This window comes from Suncus etruscus, chromosome 2 (genome assembly GCF_024139225.1).
Source record: "Suncus etruscus isolate mSunEtr1 chromosome 2, mSunEtr1.pri.cur, whole genome shotgun sequence".
NCBI classification, from domain to species: Eukaryota; Metazoa; Chordata; class Mammalia; order Eulipotyphla; family Soricidae; genus Suncus; species Suncus etruscus.
The window spans coordinates 135,939,776-135,956,607 of NC_064849.1; the positions used below are offsets into that span (position 1 = coordinate 135,939,776).

Here is a 16,832-nt window from a genome sequence, read left to right on the forward strand (position 1 = left end):
CTTAGTTGGAAAGCATACTATGGTATCTTTCAAAAATTGTATGTGTTAAAAATAGTTTCTTATTTTTAAATTAGAAATATATATGGGCCTGGAGAGATAGCACAGTGGTGTTTGCCTTGCAAGCAGCCGATCCAGGACCAAGGGTGGTTGGTTCGAATCCCGGTGTCCCATATGTGGCCCCGTGCCTGCCAGGAGCTATTTCTGAGCAGACAGCCAGGAGTAACCCTTGAGCATTGCCCGGTGTGGCCCAAATACCAAAAAAAAAAAAAAAAAAAGAAAGAAATATATATGTATATACCTGTATGTATCTATATGTATAAAAGAGGGGAAATGTGAATAAACTAGATTTATTAAGTGTCCATCTTCTTTACAAAACCTTGAGAAAGTAAAACCACCACTTTGTTTCTGGGAAATTTCTCTTATCACATAACAAAACAAGTAGATAAAAAAATATTTTGTATTTAAAAACTTGAGTATCAAAGAAGATGTAACCATATTTTTAAGAAGAAAGCTGACCACAGAGATAGACTCAGGAAATGCTTTTTAAGACTTTTTACTTTTTGTTTTTGTAACAATCTTTCTTCCTACCTGCACATGCAGTGGCAAGAAAGTTTCAAAATAATCATTCCTGTTATTTTAAGTCACTGTAAGTATGGAGGAAGCATAAGACCACTTTGGTTTTAATGAGGACAACACATATTTTAAGCATACTTAACAGATCACTCCTTTCCTACATGTTAATAACTCTATATACCCGTAGGGTTTACCAAAAAGAGTGGGTGCCAGAAATGGAGAAGGCTGAGAGCAAACATTGTCTAAAATGTCCCAATCATTTGTCCTACACTTTAGGACAATTCCCAATTGTCTTTTTTTTAAAAAAAAGTTTTATGTAAGTGCCACTGAAGATATAAATCTAGAGACATTCATAACAATAAATCCTTTTTCTTACATTTCATTTCTTTTGGAGGGTGAGGGGAAGGGAATGAATTGGGTTTTTGGAATATACCAACAGTGCTCAGAAGCTATTTCTGATTGTGCTCAGAGTGGCTTCTTACATATGGTTGAGTGATTTAGTGATTTGAGTATGGGTAATATGAACCAGGGTTGGCAGGATGCACAGGAACTTAACCTTGTGGTATCTTTCCTACCCCAATCCTTCCTTTCTATAAAGCTCCTAGTATATGTCAAAAACAATCAATACCAAAAAAGAACAAAGCACAAAACTGAACCCTATTATTAAGACAACTGAACTAAAATTAATTTTATAAAAGTCTTATTTATAAGATGAAAAACAGGGATGGAAAAATAGTACGGGGCAGGGCACTTGCATTCCACATGACTAATCAAATTCATTCCCCAGCACCCTATATGAACCACCCTCTATAGGGAGAATCTGTGCAAATTACTCAAACTAGCCAATCCTCAACTGCTTTAACTAGTCTTGGCCTCCCCATGGAGACTGCTCCCTAGTCTCAACTCTCCCTATGCTTTTTGTTTTTGTTATTGAGCCACATCTGGTGATGTTCAGATATTACTTCTGGCTCTGCACTCAGGAATTACTCTTAGCAATGCTTAGGGGATTGAACTGTCTGCCACAACCAAATACCCACCTGCTATACTATTGCTCTGGACTTCACTTCTTCCCAGTGTTCTAGCTTCCTGTCTTTGACCTCCTGAGACAATGCTGTATGCCTCGCAGAGCAGGTCTGCTCTGTCTACAGACAGGAGCTTTCTCCAGAGCCTAATTAACTAAAAGGTGTATTTCTGTGCCCACATTGGAAATTATCAATTTCCCCCACATTTAACTATGGCATTGATAGGGATATCACCAGATATGAACAAGACTGATTACTAAGTGTGAATAGAAATTAAACACCTATTCATCAATACCCATCAGATAAGGGGCTAATATTTAAAATATACAAGGTACTGACAAAACATAACAAGAAAAAGAATCTAACCCCATCAAAAAATGGGGAGAAGAAATAAACAGACAATTCCTCAAAGAAGAAATACAAATAGCCAAAAGACACATGAAAAACGCACTGAGATGCAAATCAAAACAATGAGGTACCATTTCATATTACAGACTGGCACACATCACAAAGAACAAGAACAATCAGTGCTGGCAGGCATGTGGGGAGAAAGGAAGTCTTATTCACTGCTGGTGGGAATGCCATCTAGTCCAGCCTTTAATGGAAAACAATATGGAGATTCCTCAAAAAACTGGACAGTGAGCTCCCGTATGATCCAGCTATACCACTCCCAGGGATATGCCCTAGGAACATAAAAACACAATACAAAAAAGCCTTCCTCACATCTATATTCATTGCAGCGCTATTTACAATAGCCAAAATCTGGAAACAACCCAGATGCCTGATAACAGAAGAGTGGCTAAAGAAACTGTGGTACTTTTACACAATGGAATACTATACAGCTGTCAGAAAAATGAAGTCATGAAATTTTCCTATACATGGATGAACATGGAAACTATTATGCTGAGTGAAATAAGTCAGAGGGAGATAGACAGACATAGAATAGTTTCACTTATCTATGGGTTTTAAGAAAAAAACATAATAAAAATAAATTTTATTTTTATTTTTTATTTTAAACTTTTTTTCTCTTTATTTAAACATCTTGGTTACAAATATGATTGTGATTAGGTTTCAGTCATGTAAAGAATACCCCACTTCACCAATGCAACATTCCCACCACCAATGTCCCAAATCTCCCTCCATCCCACCCACCCGCACCTGTACTCCAGACAGGCTTTCCATTTACCTCATTCATTCACATGATTATGGTAGTTCTCTGTGTAGTTATTTCTATAATTGCACTCACCACTCTTTGTGAGCTTCATGAAGTGAGCTGGAAGTTCCAGCCCTCCTCTCATTGTCTCTGAGGATTGTTACAAAAATGACTTTTATTTTTCTTTTTTTTTTTTTTTTTTTTTTTGGTTTTTGGGCCACACCCGGTAACGCTCAGGGGTTACTCCTGGCTATGCGCTCAGAAGTCGCTCCTGGCTTGGGGGACCATATGGGACGCCGGGGGATCGAACCGCGGTCCGTCTCCTAGGCTAGCGCAGGTAAGGCAGGCACCTTACCTCCAGCGCCACCGCCCTATTTTTCTTAAAACCCATAGATGAGTGAGACTATTTTGCGTCTCTCTCTCTCTCTCTCCCTCTGACTTATTTCACTCAGCATGATAGATTCCATGTACATTCATGTATAGGAAAATTTCATGAGTTCATCTCTCCTGATGGCTGCATTCGTCTGTTGAAGGGCATCTTGGTTGTTTCCAAAATAAATTTTATTTTTCTTAAAAACAAAAGACATTATTGTAATAATACCCAGAGATAATAGAGATGAGGGCTGGAAGGACTGGCCTATGAGTGGTGAGTGCAGTTAGAGAAATAACTACACTAACAACTATCATGACAATGTTATTAAGTGAGAGAAGTAGTATGCCTGTCTTGAATACAGGCAGGGGATGGGGGCGGAGGAAGTAGGGGGCATAGGTGGTTGCGCTGGTAAAGCAGGGTGTACTTTTTCATAACTAAAATCTAACTATAATCATGTGTATAATTATGGTGTTTAAATAAAGATACTAAAACAAAAAAATTAAACACCCACCTGTGAAGGTGTACTGGTAAGTTCCATCTTTTCTTGTGATTTTTCTTTTGCTAGCCGAGCAGCTTCTTTAAATTCCTGAAACTTTTCTGCAAACTGAATGTATAAAGAGATATGCATTATCAAATAAAAATAAGTTGGATGCTCTTTTGTCTTAGTTTTTTTCATTTTCTGAATGACTGAACCTTTCATAGGCAATCTAAACCCCAAATCAATTTTAGACTTAACATTAAAATGATAAGAAATCTAGTAACAGATAATTGTTTGTATAGTATTAAGTACTTTGATAAATTTCATTAAAATACCTCACAATATAACCAAGTGCTTCCTTGGCTGTTTGTGTTTCCTTGGCTTTTGAAGGCAAAAGATAGGTGTAAACAGTCAGAGAGAATCAGTAAAAACACAAAGTCTACACATATTTCTCATGAAGAAAATTTAATCTCTTAAGCACACATATACGTTTATTTAAGCAAACACAGTATTTGGTAGAAACTTGACTTTAATTAATCTCATCTAAGGTATTTAATTTTTTTGTTTTTGGGTTATACCTTCCAGTACTCAGAGCTTACTCCTGGCTTTGCACTCAGGGATTACTCCCAGTGCTGTTCAGGGAACCTTATGGGGTGCTGGGGTATGAACCTGGGTAGGGCAAGTACAAGGCAAGTGCCCTACACATTTTACTCTTTCTCCAGCCCCGGGCATTTAATTTTTAACAACAAATATCAATATTAACTATTATAACTAGTTGACAATATAAGTACTTTATTCTCAAAGATTCCTAAGTAGCTGAAGTACTGTACTAGAAACAGTAACACAATTCTACAAAGGTATTTAATATTGACATTATTTTTAAAATCACTATATATAAAATACTAATTATTAGGAAGCCATATACTTCATATACTTCATAGCCACCAACTATATCTGTTTATGTTTTTGAAGTAGAAGAGACTCCACTTTTATTCTAAGAGAAAAAGTTATGGGCTTCAAGATAAACATTTTAAAACCTAAATTATATATTTTTGTTTTGTTTTTCTTTTTTTGTTTTCTTTATTTTATTGTTGTTGTTTGTTTTGGGGGTCCACACCCAGTGGCACTCAGAGGTTACTACTCCTGGCTTTGTGTTCAGAAATCACTCCTGGCAGGCTTAGGGGACCATATAGGATGCTGGGGATTGAACATGGGTCAGCTGCATGCAAGGCAAATACCCTACCCACTGTGCTATCACTCTGGTCCCAAAACCTAAAATTCCAAAACCTAAAATTAAAATACCTGCTAGAGATAGCAATAAAAATTTGAAATTAAAATTAACTCCCCTAAAATACCTGTTAGGAGTTAACAATAAATTTTCAAATTAAATTTCCTCCACAGACCTACCCTGATTTCATTTCTAACTTCAGAAGAAAAGCTTTGAAAGGATCACAATACTCTGATCTCTTTGGAGATTGGGGAAAGTCAAAATTTAAGCTGGCATTGTTTCATTAAACCTTGACACCTACCTGTAACATGAAGATGGGTGTCAAAGTTATGTATTTGACACCCAACTGTGTGCGTTCCAACTGAACAAATTATTTCCTTACTATATATATATATGAAAAAGTTTTAAGTCACATTCACATTGGAGGAAATGAAATTTTAAAAACTCATAATTTAAATATATCAAGTTTTTCTTTATGCTAACTTAGCATTTCAAAGTAGCTAATGTTTAAAACCTTCAACTTCATAAAGGTCTATAACATTTTTTCTTTCTATTTTTATTTTTTATTTGGGGGCTTACAATAATAGTGGCTTCTCATTGACACTGTTAATTATCATGGGCTTAGGTTTTCATGATAACAAAATACAAATAGGTAAACTCTAAAATTCTCCTGATGGTTTAAAGTTAGAAGACCACACCTTTCCTTCCAAGGCTGCTTCTCTCCCTTGTAATGAGAGGCCTCTTTCTAGACTTGTTTTTAGTGCTTTTTCAAGAGCTTTAAATGCTTAGATTCAGCAAGAATATTTAATGTTTGCTTATTACTTATACATCTTATTTTATTTATCTACATAATTATTAAAGTTCCCTACAATTTACAAAGCACCAAAATTAGATTTCAACATAGCTTGGGAATAAATATATTTTTTGTCATCTCAGGACAAAACATTCTGGAAACTTATTTTTTAAGCTCAAGTCTAGTGAGTAAATAAACTATTCTAGGCTCTGAGAGCTAACAGGGTATTTCATAATAATCAATCCACCCTTAAAATATTAGGCTTCAGAGTCAAAGGGATAGTATGCCTTGTTTGCATACAAGACAGACTGTCTCGTATACAACAAACCCCATTTCTGACCAATATCCCTAGTATTACAGCCATGGAGATGGCCCTGGAGGCCCATAGGTATAGTCATGTGTCAGGTAACTCCCAGTGTCTATAGTCCATTGAATTAAATAAACCTCCAAGCTGAGAGTCTCAGAGAGACCTCTGCAAAAATGGTTTCCTCTACCAGTGAGGCTTACAAAAAACATATGCTAATTTTAGAGGACAAATAAAAATTTAAAATATATGACATTCTTATAAAGTATCAAATGAGAGAAGATAGTAGAATTGGCAAAATTTAATAAACTATTCCTTTCTATATTAGCTATCCATTATTTGAAAAAATAATGTAAAACTTAATTTATAGTCAAAATCAGGGGTCTCAAACTCAATTTACCTGCGGGCCGCAGGAAGCAAAGTCGGGGTGATCCTTGAGTGCAAAGTCAGTAGTAAGCCTTGAACATTGGGGGGTGTGACCCAAACAACTAAAACAAAACAAAACAAAACAAAAAAAGATTCCTCTAGGGCAGGGCCACAAAATGTTGTATAGAGGGCGAGTTTGAGACCCCTGGAAAATTATTCAAAAATCTTTTCATATAAGTTTAAGGAATAAATTCACAATTTAAGTCCTATGTTGTCAAGAAATTCATTGTGTGAAATGTAATTAGTTTAAATATTTTATTTTATAAGTGCTAATAGAATTTCCAAAAATTCCAACAAAAATTCCCCCCAAAGTTCAGAGCAGAAGTATTAGAACAAATATTTAATTCCCTGAGTACTTGTCCTTGTTTAAGGAATAGTAAGTAATGAACTCCTGTGTCCCTCTTAGGTCAAAATACTTGGAATATGAAACTCCTACCTTTACCACAGCTCAAAAATTATGAAAAAATAAGATGATGAAAAAGAAACCAAATTATGCAATGCTTGTTTGTTTTAATCATTCTACATATCCTAGAATAACCAGTGCAAAAGTTAAAATAGTCTTCGAATTGACCTTCAAACTATAATTACTATTAAAAATACTTGAAAAAGTTTAAAGAATGTATACTACTGGGGACAAAATGTCTGCGGGGCTCTCCCCCATCCCCGCCTCGCTGGGAGAGGGGTGCGGTGTATTAGGTCTACAGTGGAAGAGTCTTCAAAGGCTTCTCTTTCTTCCAAGCCAAGACATTTGTCTAGAAAGGAGCGATTTCTGAGCACAGAGCCAGGAGTAACACCTGAACGCCGCTGGGTGTGACCCAAAAACAAAACAAAAACACTGCTAATCATTCTTCAGAACTCAGGAGTCTTGCTGCAACATTCCTAACAGAATAGTTGGGTTGGTTGGATCCCTGGAGGCAGTGACAGATCAGAAGACCCTGAAGACCTGGTCTACATCTAATTCAAAGCCGCTGAAGCTGCAGACAGAATGAAGAGCGAAGAACAACAGGTCAAGAATATGGAGGAGACTTGCAGGCAGGACGCGGCCGCCAAACAGGCCTCCAACGAAGTTGCTGCCCAGGCCTTCGTACCCATGCCTCCTGGCCAGTTGGGGGCACCATACTCTGAGCTCTGGGGCTACTTTCATTTAGCTCCTGCTCGCCAGGACCTTGAGGAGGGCCCCTGGGCAACATGCAGGCTGTGTGGAGAGCAGGTGAGCCGAGGCTGGAGCTTCCACGCTAGCACCCCTGAGCTGTGGAAGCACCTGAAGAACGTGCACCAGCGGGACCTGGAGAAGAGTGGCTCTCGCCTTTCACAGCCTTCCCCGCCAGGCCCTCCTAGCCAGCAGCCAGTGCCACCACAGTCACCACTACCGCAAGCGCAGCCGGGCCCTGGCCTCACGGCCGAGGGCGACTGGGCGCGCCTGTTGGAGCAGATGAGTGCTCTGGTTCTGCGCTGCAGCCTACGTGAGCGGAGGCTGCCGTGGAGCAGGCCGAGCGCGCCCTGGAGCTCCGTCGCAGGGCCCTGCAGGCCGAGGAGTGCGCAGCAGATGTGGCACAGAGGGAGCTGCAGGCCGATAGGGAGCTGCTGCAAGCACGGCTGCGGGAAGTGAGTCGCCGGGAATGTGCCCTAGCCCTAGCTGCTGATCCGAAGCAGGGCACATTCAAAGAAGAGCCCGAGAGCGAGGAGGACAGCTATCTGATCACAAAGGTCTTCCTGTAGGCTTCGGACAGGCCCTACAACCCATGTGGTTCCATCTCCAGCTGAATCTGAGATGCTAGGACAGAGCCAAAGACCACCCCCTGCTGGTGCCTCCATCCCTGAGCATCCCCAACCTACCATGTAGCTAGAAGTGCAAGCTCCAAAAGCCTTCTTGGCATCGGGGTTTACCAGACATTGGAGGGGGTTCCTTGGACTGCCTAATGAGAAAGGAAACCCCCAGATCTAGAGCACACAGCCTGCGTTCCCTTGAAGCTGCTCTGCAACCAGCCAGGGCCACCCAGGAAAATGAGGACAATGCTCCTGAAAGAAAATCAACTCACTGCCCAGTGAATCTTTGATGAGGAGTCTTTGCCCAGGATATAACTAGGGGCAGGGAGATATAATGTCTGTCTTTGTTCTTTGCCCTCCTCCTCTCTGGCTTTACTGAGCAATCGTTTAGTTTTCCCCCTCTCTCCTGCTTACCAGTCTACCCTTTGCATCCTTTTACCTCCATGTTCTGTTTCACACCCCATCCTTTCCTGCCTCAAACTCCTGCTTAGGGTTATAAGTAACGTTCATCAAAACTTCCCAGCTGTCTCAAATGTCTTTTACTAAAAAGCAGTATCCAGAAAAGGTGTATATGTTACTTTTGAAGACTTTTCTGTTAGTTCAGAAGATCTTCTTACTATTTCTTTGATGACAGTTTTTAGACAATATTTTCTCTTCTAGAGAGAGAGAGAGAGAGAGAGAGAGAGAGAGAGAGAAAGAAAGAAAGAAAGAAAGAAAGAAAGAAAGAAAGAAAGAAAGAAAGAAAGAAAGAAAGAAAGAAAGAAAGAAAGAAAGAAAGAAAGAAAGAAAGAAAGAAAGAAAGAAAGAAAGAAAGAAAGAAAGAAAGAAAGAAAGAAGAGAGAAAGAAAGGAGAGAGAGAGAGAGAGAGAGACAAGAGGCCCTAAGGGGAGAGGGGAGAAAGAGAATGAGAGAGACAGAGAGAGAAGCACTTCCAATAACTTAACTTGACTAGGTTCTTAAGAGATATTTGGTGCACATCCTGACTTCAATGTAGGATATACAGATTCCAGGACCTTCAATACAGAAACGTGAGATCAACAACAGAGACTGTGAAAAATATAACTGTATGGGCACTACAGACAATGACCAGGATTGGACAAACTAGTTTGCCTGGAGCCTAGAAATGGTCATATGTCAGGAAACTTCAGGGACAGGGTCTCCTTGTACTTAAGCCAAAGTTTTTCCTTTCCATGACCTCCATACTTTAGTGGGCCCATGCAAACGATAATTGCCACACTAACATTGTTTTTACAGTGCTCCTTTGACTCCAAACCTTTAAGAAATCAGTAGTAAAAATATCTGGAATTGCAAAAAAAAAAAAAAAGGTTTACATTAGTGTTAACATATATGCTTTTAGTTATACTAGCATTCTGGGGGATAAAGGAGGGAGATAAGAGATATATGCTTGGGAACAGGGATGAAGGGAGGACAACTCTGCTGGTAGAAAGGCCCTCATTTATTGTCACTGTGTACCTTAAATATCACTGTGTAAGATTTGCCGTTATATATTCTAATAAATGTCTGTCATTTAAATAAAAAAGAGAAAAGGTAAAAAAAAAAAAAAAAAAGAATGTATACTACTACAAAAGGAAATAGATTATTTCAATTACTAAACTAATTGTAATATCAAGTCAAGATTCACAGAAGCATATGATTTTTAGAAAAACTTACTTTTTCAAATCTTAGATTTAATTTATTATTAAATATCTTAAAGCTTAACTTAAATAACAGAAGTGTGGACTCAAGAACCTGATTACTTTGCACTTGAACTAACTCTTAAGCCATCAGATTCTGCATATATAAAAAAATTATATGTCAGGACCGAAGGGATAGCACAGCAGCAGGGCATTTGCCTTGCACACCGTCGACCCAGGATGGATCTGGGTTCAATCCTCAGCAACCCATATGGTCTCCTGAGCCTGCCAGGAATGATTCCTGAGTGCAGAGCCAGGAGTAACCCCTGAGCACCACTGGGAGTGACCCAGAAACAAACAAACATATATATATAAAGGGCTTCAAATGTAGGGCTATCCCTTTAACAGAATGCTTCAAACAGAATAGCCTGGGCCAGAGCAATGGTTTAGCAGGTAGAGAACTTGTCTTGCACAGAGTTGATCTGGTTTAGATCCATGGCACCACATATGGTCCCCAAGACCGAGTTAGGTATCCTGAGACTTATTTGAGTCCCCTACAATTGATTCTCCTACAATCTACAAAGCTTTGAGAGCAGAGCTAAAAGTGAGTCGTGAGTACTACTGGGTGTGCCCCCAAAATAAACAAAAACAAACAAACAGAAAAAAAATCCAACAAAATCCAGAATAATTTTCAGCATAAATCGTTGGATCTGTTAAGCATGAAATGTCAAACTGATGATAACTCCCCCAAACCATCCAGTGTGACCCAAAACTGGAAAACAAAACAATGTCAAATGAACAATCCTAATCATAGTTTTTTTTTTTATTTTTTTATTTTATATATATATTTTTTTACTTAAACATCTTGATTACATACATGATTGGATTTGGGTTTCAGTCATGTAAAGAACACCACCCATCACCAGTGCAACATTCCCATCACCAATGTCCCAAATCTCCCTCCTCCCCACCCAACCCCACCTGTACTCTAGACAGGCTTTCTATTTCCCTCATACATTCTCATTATTAGAATAGTTCAAAATGTAGTTATTTCTCTAACTAAACTCATCCTTGTTTGTGGTGAGCTTCATGAGGTGAGCTGTAACTCCCAGCCCTTCTCTCTTTTGTGTCTGAAAATTATTATTGTAATCATAGTTTTTGAGCCCATTTTTATACCATTTTGTGTGAGATACACAAGAACTCAAGGTACAGCTGATACGAAACCATACATTTTTACTATTATCTAGGGTAATTCATATTTAGCCACACTTGGCTATGCTCAGGGTTTACTCCTGGCTTTCTGCTCATGGGGATCATTCCTGGCAGGCTAGGTTCCGGGGATGGATAATTCGCTGCAAGGCAAGTAACCTATTTGTTGTACTATCACTCCAGCCCTTTCCATCTTTTATTTCTTATCTTAAAGTTGATTAACCATAAAACCTATTCTCAAAAATGGCGGGTTATGGGGCCGGAGAGATAGCATGGAAGTAAGGCATTTGCCTTTCATGAAGAAGGACGGTGGTTTGATTTCTGGCATCCCATATGGTCCCCTGAGCCTGCCAGGGCGATTTCTGAGCATAGAGCCAGGAGTAACCCCTGAGCGCTGCCGGGTGTGACCCAAAAAACAAAAAACAAACAAAAAAATGACAGGTTATTTTAATGGTATACAATAATGTATTTTTGGGAGGGAGATTTGGGACCACACCAGCGGTGCTCAGAGGATACATGTGACTTTGCACTCACGAACTACTCTGGCAGGCTAAAGAATATGGGATGCCAGGACCAAATCCAGGTCGGCCATATATGCAAGGCAAATACCCTATCTACTGTGCTATATTGCTCCAACCCCTACAATAATTTTTTAATTAGTAATGGTTACATGATATCCCACTACTTTTTCATTTGTGTTTTGTATCTTTGGGAAGGCCACACCCAAGACTGCTCAGGGATTATGGTTCTGCACTCAATAATCACTCCTACTGGTTCTCAGAGGGCCATATGGGATACTGAGATTAAACCCAGATGAACTGTATGCAAGGCACCTTACTTGCTGTATTACTCCAGCTCCAATCTCTCACTTCCTGCCTAGAAATCACTATTGCTATTCTGAGAATATTAAATAAATTTATTTTATATCTTATGTTTCCCATTTGCAATTATATAGTTAAGGTATTTCACTTGACAATGAGAATTTCCACTTAGAGAATATGATTTAACTTACTTTTGAAAGATGATGTTCAGAGGAGAATCCCAGTCCATAAACTGTGTTGGCCCGACTATCAGCCCACTGGCCAAACTTCTGAGATGTTTTAGTGAATGTCATGTTTGGGGTGATAGTACTATTAATTATTGCCTGCAAAATAAAACAAATGTGAGTAACTACCCCCAAATTAGCAAGACATTTGAATAGGATCATTGGACTACATAAACACTTAGGATTCCTAATGAGCTACAATATAAATAGATGGTTTATAACATTAAAAATATCAGTATAAAAATATAGTAGATAACAGAACTGTAAATATAATTTGAACAGTCTATCAAACATGTTATTAGGGGCCAGAGAGATAGTTCAGTGGCTAAGGTGCAGCCTTGCCTGTGGCTGACCTGGTTTGATCCCTGGTTCCTCAAACATGATTGGGTACAGCCCACAAGGCGACTAAACACTGCTGGGTATGCTTCTCTCACCCACCCAGGGTAATCTGGGTAAATCCCAGCACTATAGGCCAAAGTAGCACCACATTCTCAGGCCTTGAACTGAATGGTCTGACCTAGCCAAGAACTTCCAGGTGGTGCCACAGGGCTCCTGAGCACCACTAAGGAGCATCTCTCCAAAAAATAATTTGAACAATGATAGTAAATGCTATCAAATCTATAAACAATTACATGTGGAATGAAAATCAATAATGTTCAGAACAAAGATCAATCTAGTTACTTTTGAACAATAATATAAATGCAAACATTTGTGTATATATTGATGAAGTTACAGCATGAGTATGCAGCACTTGCTCAACTCAGTCATTAAAACAAATAGCCCCTATTTTATCTCACAGACACCTCTGACAAAGTTTTTATGCTCATATATTTCCTTTCCCTTCAATTCAAAACCTGCTTATTTGGCAACCATTCACTGCACTTCTTATAAGAGGCAGCTAATAATTGCTCTAACTTGAGGGGTTGTCACCAAATCAAAGCTTCAGAACAGCACAAAGAGGAATGGAGAGGAGAAAAACACTGGCTTATTTACAACAAATAAACTGGCATCAGTTTAAAAAAGTAACTAGAAAATGAAAAATGTGATAGAAAATAAACTCCACAACAGAGAATGGATTTTGTTAAAAGAAACAAAATATTTTCCAAGAATTATTTAAGATAGCAATAATTATAAGCTGCAACATATATTTAAAAATGAATAACTCAGGGCCAGAGAGATAGCATGGAGGTAAGGTATTTGCCTTGCATGCAGAGGACAGTGGTTCGAATCCCAGCATCAAATATGGTCCTCTGAGCCTTCCAGGAGGGATTTCTGAGTGTAGAGCCAGGAGTAACCCCTGAGCACTGCCAAGTGTGACCCAAAAACCAAAAAACCCAAAAAAATGAAAAAAGAAAGAAAGAGAGAGAAAGAGAGAGAGAGAGAAAGAAAGGAAAGAAAAGAAAGAAAGAAAGAAAGAAAGAAAGAAAGAAAGAAAGAAAGAAAGAAAGAAAGAAAGAAAGAAAGAAAGAAAGAAAGAAAGAAAGAAAGAAAGAAAGAAAGAAAGAAAGAAGAGAAAGAAGAAGAGAAGAGAGAAGAGAAAGAAAGAAGAAAGAAAGAAAGAAAGAAAGAAAGAAAGAAAGAAAGAAAGAAAGAAAGAAAGAAAGAAAGAAAGAAAGAAAGAAAGAAAGAAAGAAAGAAAGAAAGAAAGAAAGAAAGAAAGAAAGAAAGAAAGAAAGAAAGAAAGAACTCAGGAGCAATATTTCATATTACTTCAGAAGGAAGAATATAGAGGGATTATGTAATCACATAGAACAAGAGACTACTTCAGTTGAAATTTCAGTTGAAATTCAGTTTTAAATACCATTAAATTCTCTTGAAAAAGTTGCATCTTGCAGCCATGGAGAAAGCTGTTAGGATTAAACAGTATAGGGACAAGAGGACCTTGCCTGACCCTAGTTTAATCACAAACACCAAGAGCTCCACTACTTCTTTTGGTTTGTAGCAGTGAACCATTCAGCTTGTTGCTCAATCACCAGGAAATACCCCATACCCTTAAATACTGCTTGGAAGCCCACCAGCCTTCTCCTCACCCCTCCAAAATACAGTACTTATCTGTAGTTTAGCCTGAGGGAAAAGAACAGATTATAGAGGACTAAAAGTTCCAGCCATAGAAAATAAATAACACTCTACACTCTGAGATGATAACAATATCTGTATCTTTCACTGAGCAGTTACAAAATAATTCTACATTAGAAAACCACATGGGGCTAGAGTAATAGCATAGCAGGTAAGATGCATACCTGGCTGACTTGGGTTTGATACCCAGTACCCTATATGGTCCTCTGAGCACCCAGGAGTGATTTCTGAGTATGAAGCCAGGAGTTACCCTTGAGTATTGCTGGTGTGACCCCCAAAACAAAAACAAAACAAAATTTAAACTATGTAGGCATGAGCTATTACTACAGAGGGTAGGGTGTTTGCCTTGATGTGAACTATCTGGGTTCAATACTTGACACCACATATTGTCCCCCTAAGCTGAAAGTAGTGATACTTGTGTACAAAGTGAGGAGTAAGCCTTGAGTGCAGCCAGGTGTCGCTCAATGACAAAACAAACAAAACACCCACTAAAATCAGCTATTGATAAATTCCAAGCCATTTAAATCCTCCAAGTGAAAATAAAAGTATTATTCAATTATTCAAATAAATGTTAGTCACTTATGTATAAGACAAAGTATGTATATAGCCCATGAAGTCACTATATATGGTCCTAAATATCTACTTATAGAGAAAAGGATGAGCACATGAAAGACAGAAAATTATACAATAGATGACATTTTATTTCAAAAAAGACAGTAAGCAATAATAACCTAATAATATTAAAAGTAACAATAGCACTGATTGTATAGTGATTACACACACATATATAACACTTATTACTAAGTGTTAATAAAGAATTAAATGTTATAAAGAATTAATTGAATTCTTTATAATAATCTCACCAGGTTTTGATACAGTATTTTTATTAGTTCCTTCCTACAGAAAGCTGAGGTATAAAGATACTTAGGTATCTTGCTCTAGAACCTATGATAGTAATAATAAAGTAAAAATTCAACAAGATAGTTTAACTCTTATTCCTATACCAAACAGCTAAAAATTCTGTGTGCAAAAGGTCTTGTAGCATTAGGGAAACCTAAAAGGAAATGGAGTCCTCATCTCATTTTTCTGCACAACTCAAACCAAGAACTGATGTTTGTGTTATTTCTTTATATGTTATTCAACATTCACTAATAAAAACACAACAAAAACTTTGCCCTCTTATAAAGGATTTTCTATTCGTAAAGTACTGAGTTAAGTGTTTTTGCAACTATTAACTATTGAATCCTTACAACTGAGTGAAGTGAGATCAAGAAGATCAGAGAAGTAATGTGTCCAGGGTCCAAAACTTAGCAGACAAGAACTGAAGTCTGAACACAGCCACTTCATGCTCTTAAATATTAACAAAATATTCAAACAAACAAACAAAATTTAAGGCTTGTCCATTGCTGCTTCACAAAATGCAGGATGCAGGTTTAATAGTGGCACTGTCTTGAGAGAACTTAAGATTTTAATGGTGCACTAGTCTGTAAAAGTCTATCTAGGAAGAATTTCATTTCTACACTAGATTATATGCTCCAATGGTAAAAATGGTATTCATTTCTTATTTTTAGGAAAAAAATTGTTTATATTTTTAATGTTCTTTACACTTAGAATTATCTTTTTTTTTTAAATGGGCACTGTTTACAACACTATTAATAAGAGAGTTTCATACATAGTGTTCTAATACCACATTTTTCAAAAGTGTTCCTTCACCCCAAAGAACCCCACCCTCAAGGCACCATGGTAAAATCAGTTCCAAAGACCATTTCTCAGGTTCTGTTGCATTTGGCCATTTGTTGGAATTATCAAAAAGAAAACTTTTTTAAGTTGTAGAGCTGAGGATATAGCTCAGTGGTAAAATATATGCTTTGCACATTTAAGACCCTGAGCTTATTAATTTATGACTATGTGGAAAATTAAGAAATAGTTACATTAAGTATATTAAGCCTTCTTAAAAACCAAAACATTATTTTATTTTAATGAATATAAAATTACCAACCGAAAAACCAAAATGCTATACTGTAAAAAGCAAAACAGCAAAATATTGGAAGCAAATGTAAACTTACCTTTGAGCCATCTAAACTGATTATTCTATACACATTTCTTGTGCTGTCATAGAAATATGACACAGTAACAGCATGCTTGCTGGTGGGTACCCAATTCTTCTTTGTGTTTGGGTCAATCTGGAAGACATGAGCTCGAGTGCTGAAGATGGGTTGTTCCCTGTAAAAATGGAAAATAAAATGATGGAGTGAAAATAACCAATTTTATTTTACTGGACAACAGAACATGAAAACTTTAAAGAGATGCCACATTCCCCAAAGTCACTGGTCTCTCAAAGTAAGAGAAACAGAATATTCAAATTATTTGATCACAAGTTTCTTTAAACTGTTATTTGATAATCATTTGAAAATCCTGTTTTGTCAATTTGCCAACTCAATCAAACTTATTTGTAACCAACAATACTTGAGGTCTGGTTTTGGTCCCTCACAGTAGAAAAAATAACCAGATACACACATTTCTATCTGAAGCTAATAAAATGAATATTTTGCCTTATTGTTTCAGTTCTCATACAACAAAGAAATTTCTTTCTGCAATCTATTTAGTCTACATTTTGCTATTTTGGGTTACGTTTGGTGCTTAAACTGCTTAAAATGGATCCCAAGAAATGGGGAGACATTTCAAAGGGTTGAAATGTACCTTTTACCTGCAGGAGTGAAAGTTCAATCCTAACCCCTTACCCTAAACCCA

General features: G+C 37.7%; 2 protein-coding genes across 2 annotated transcripts in view; one reads left to right on the forward strand and one right to left on the reverse strand.

Annotated features, from left to right (window-relative positions):
- The window catches only part of HOMER1 (homer scaffold protein 1), a 123,879-nt gene that overhangs the window by 71,738 nt on the left and 35,309 nt on the right, over positions 1-16,832 (reverse strand). The window contains exons 2-4 of the mRNA XM_049769084.1: positions 16,148-16,304; positions 11,973-12,104; positions 3,633-3,725 (exon numbers count right to left, since the gene is read on the reverse strand). Coding sequence (XP_049625041.1) covers positions 3,633-3,725; positions 11,973-12,104; positions 16,148-16,304 — 382 coding nt within the window. The remainder of the gene's footprint in view (positions 1-3,632; positions 3,726-11,972; positions 12,105-16,147; positions 16,305-16,832) is intronic.
- Positions 7,209-8,112, forward strand: LOC125998081 (zinc finger BED domain-containing protein 3-like). Its single transcript, XM_049766325.1, is given in 2 exon segments — positions 7,209-7,816; positions 7,819-8,112. Coding segments are annotated over 2 exon segments (732 nt in total). The 5' UTR covers positions 7,209-7,335; the 3' UTR covers positions 8,070-8,112.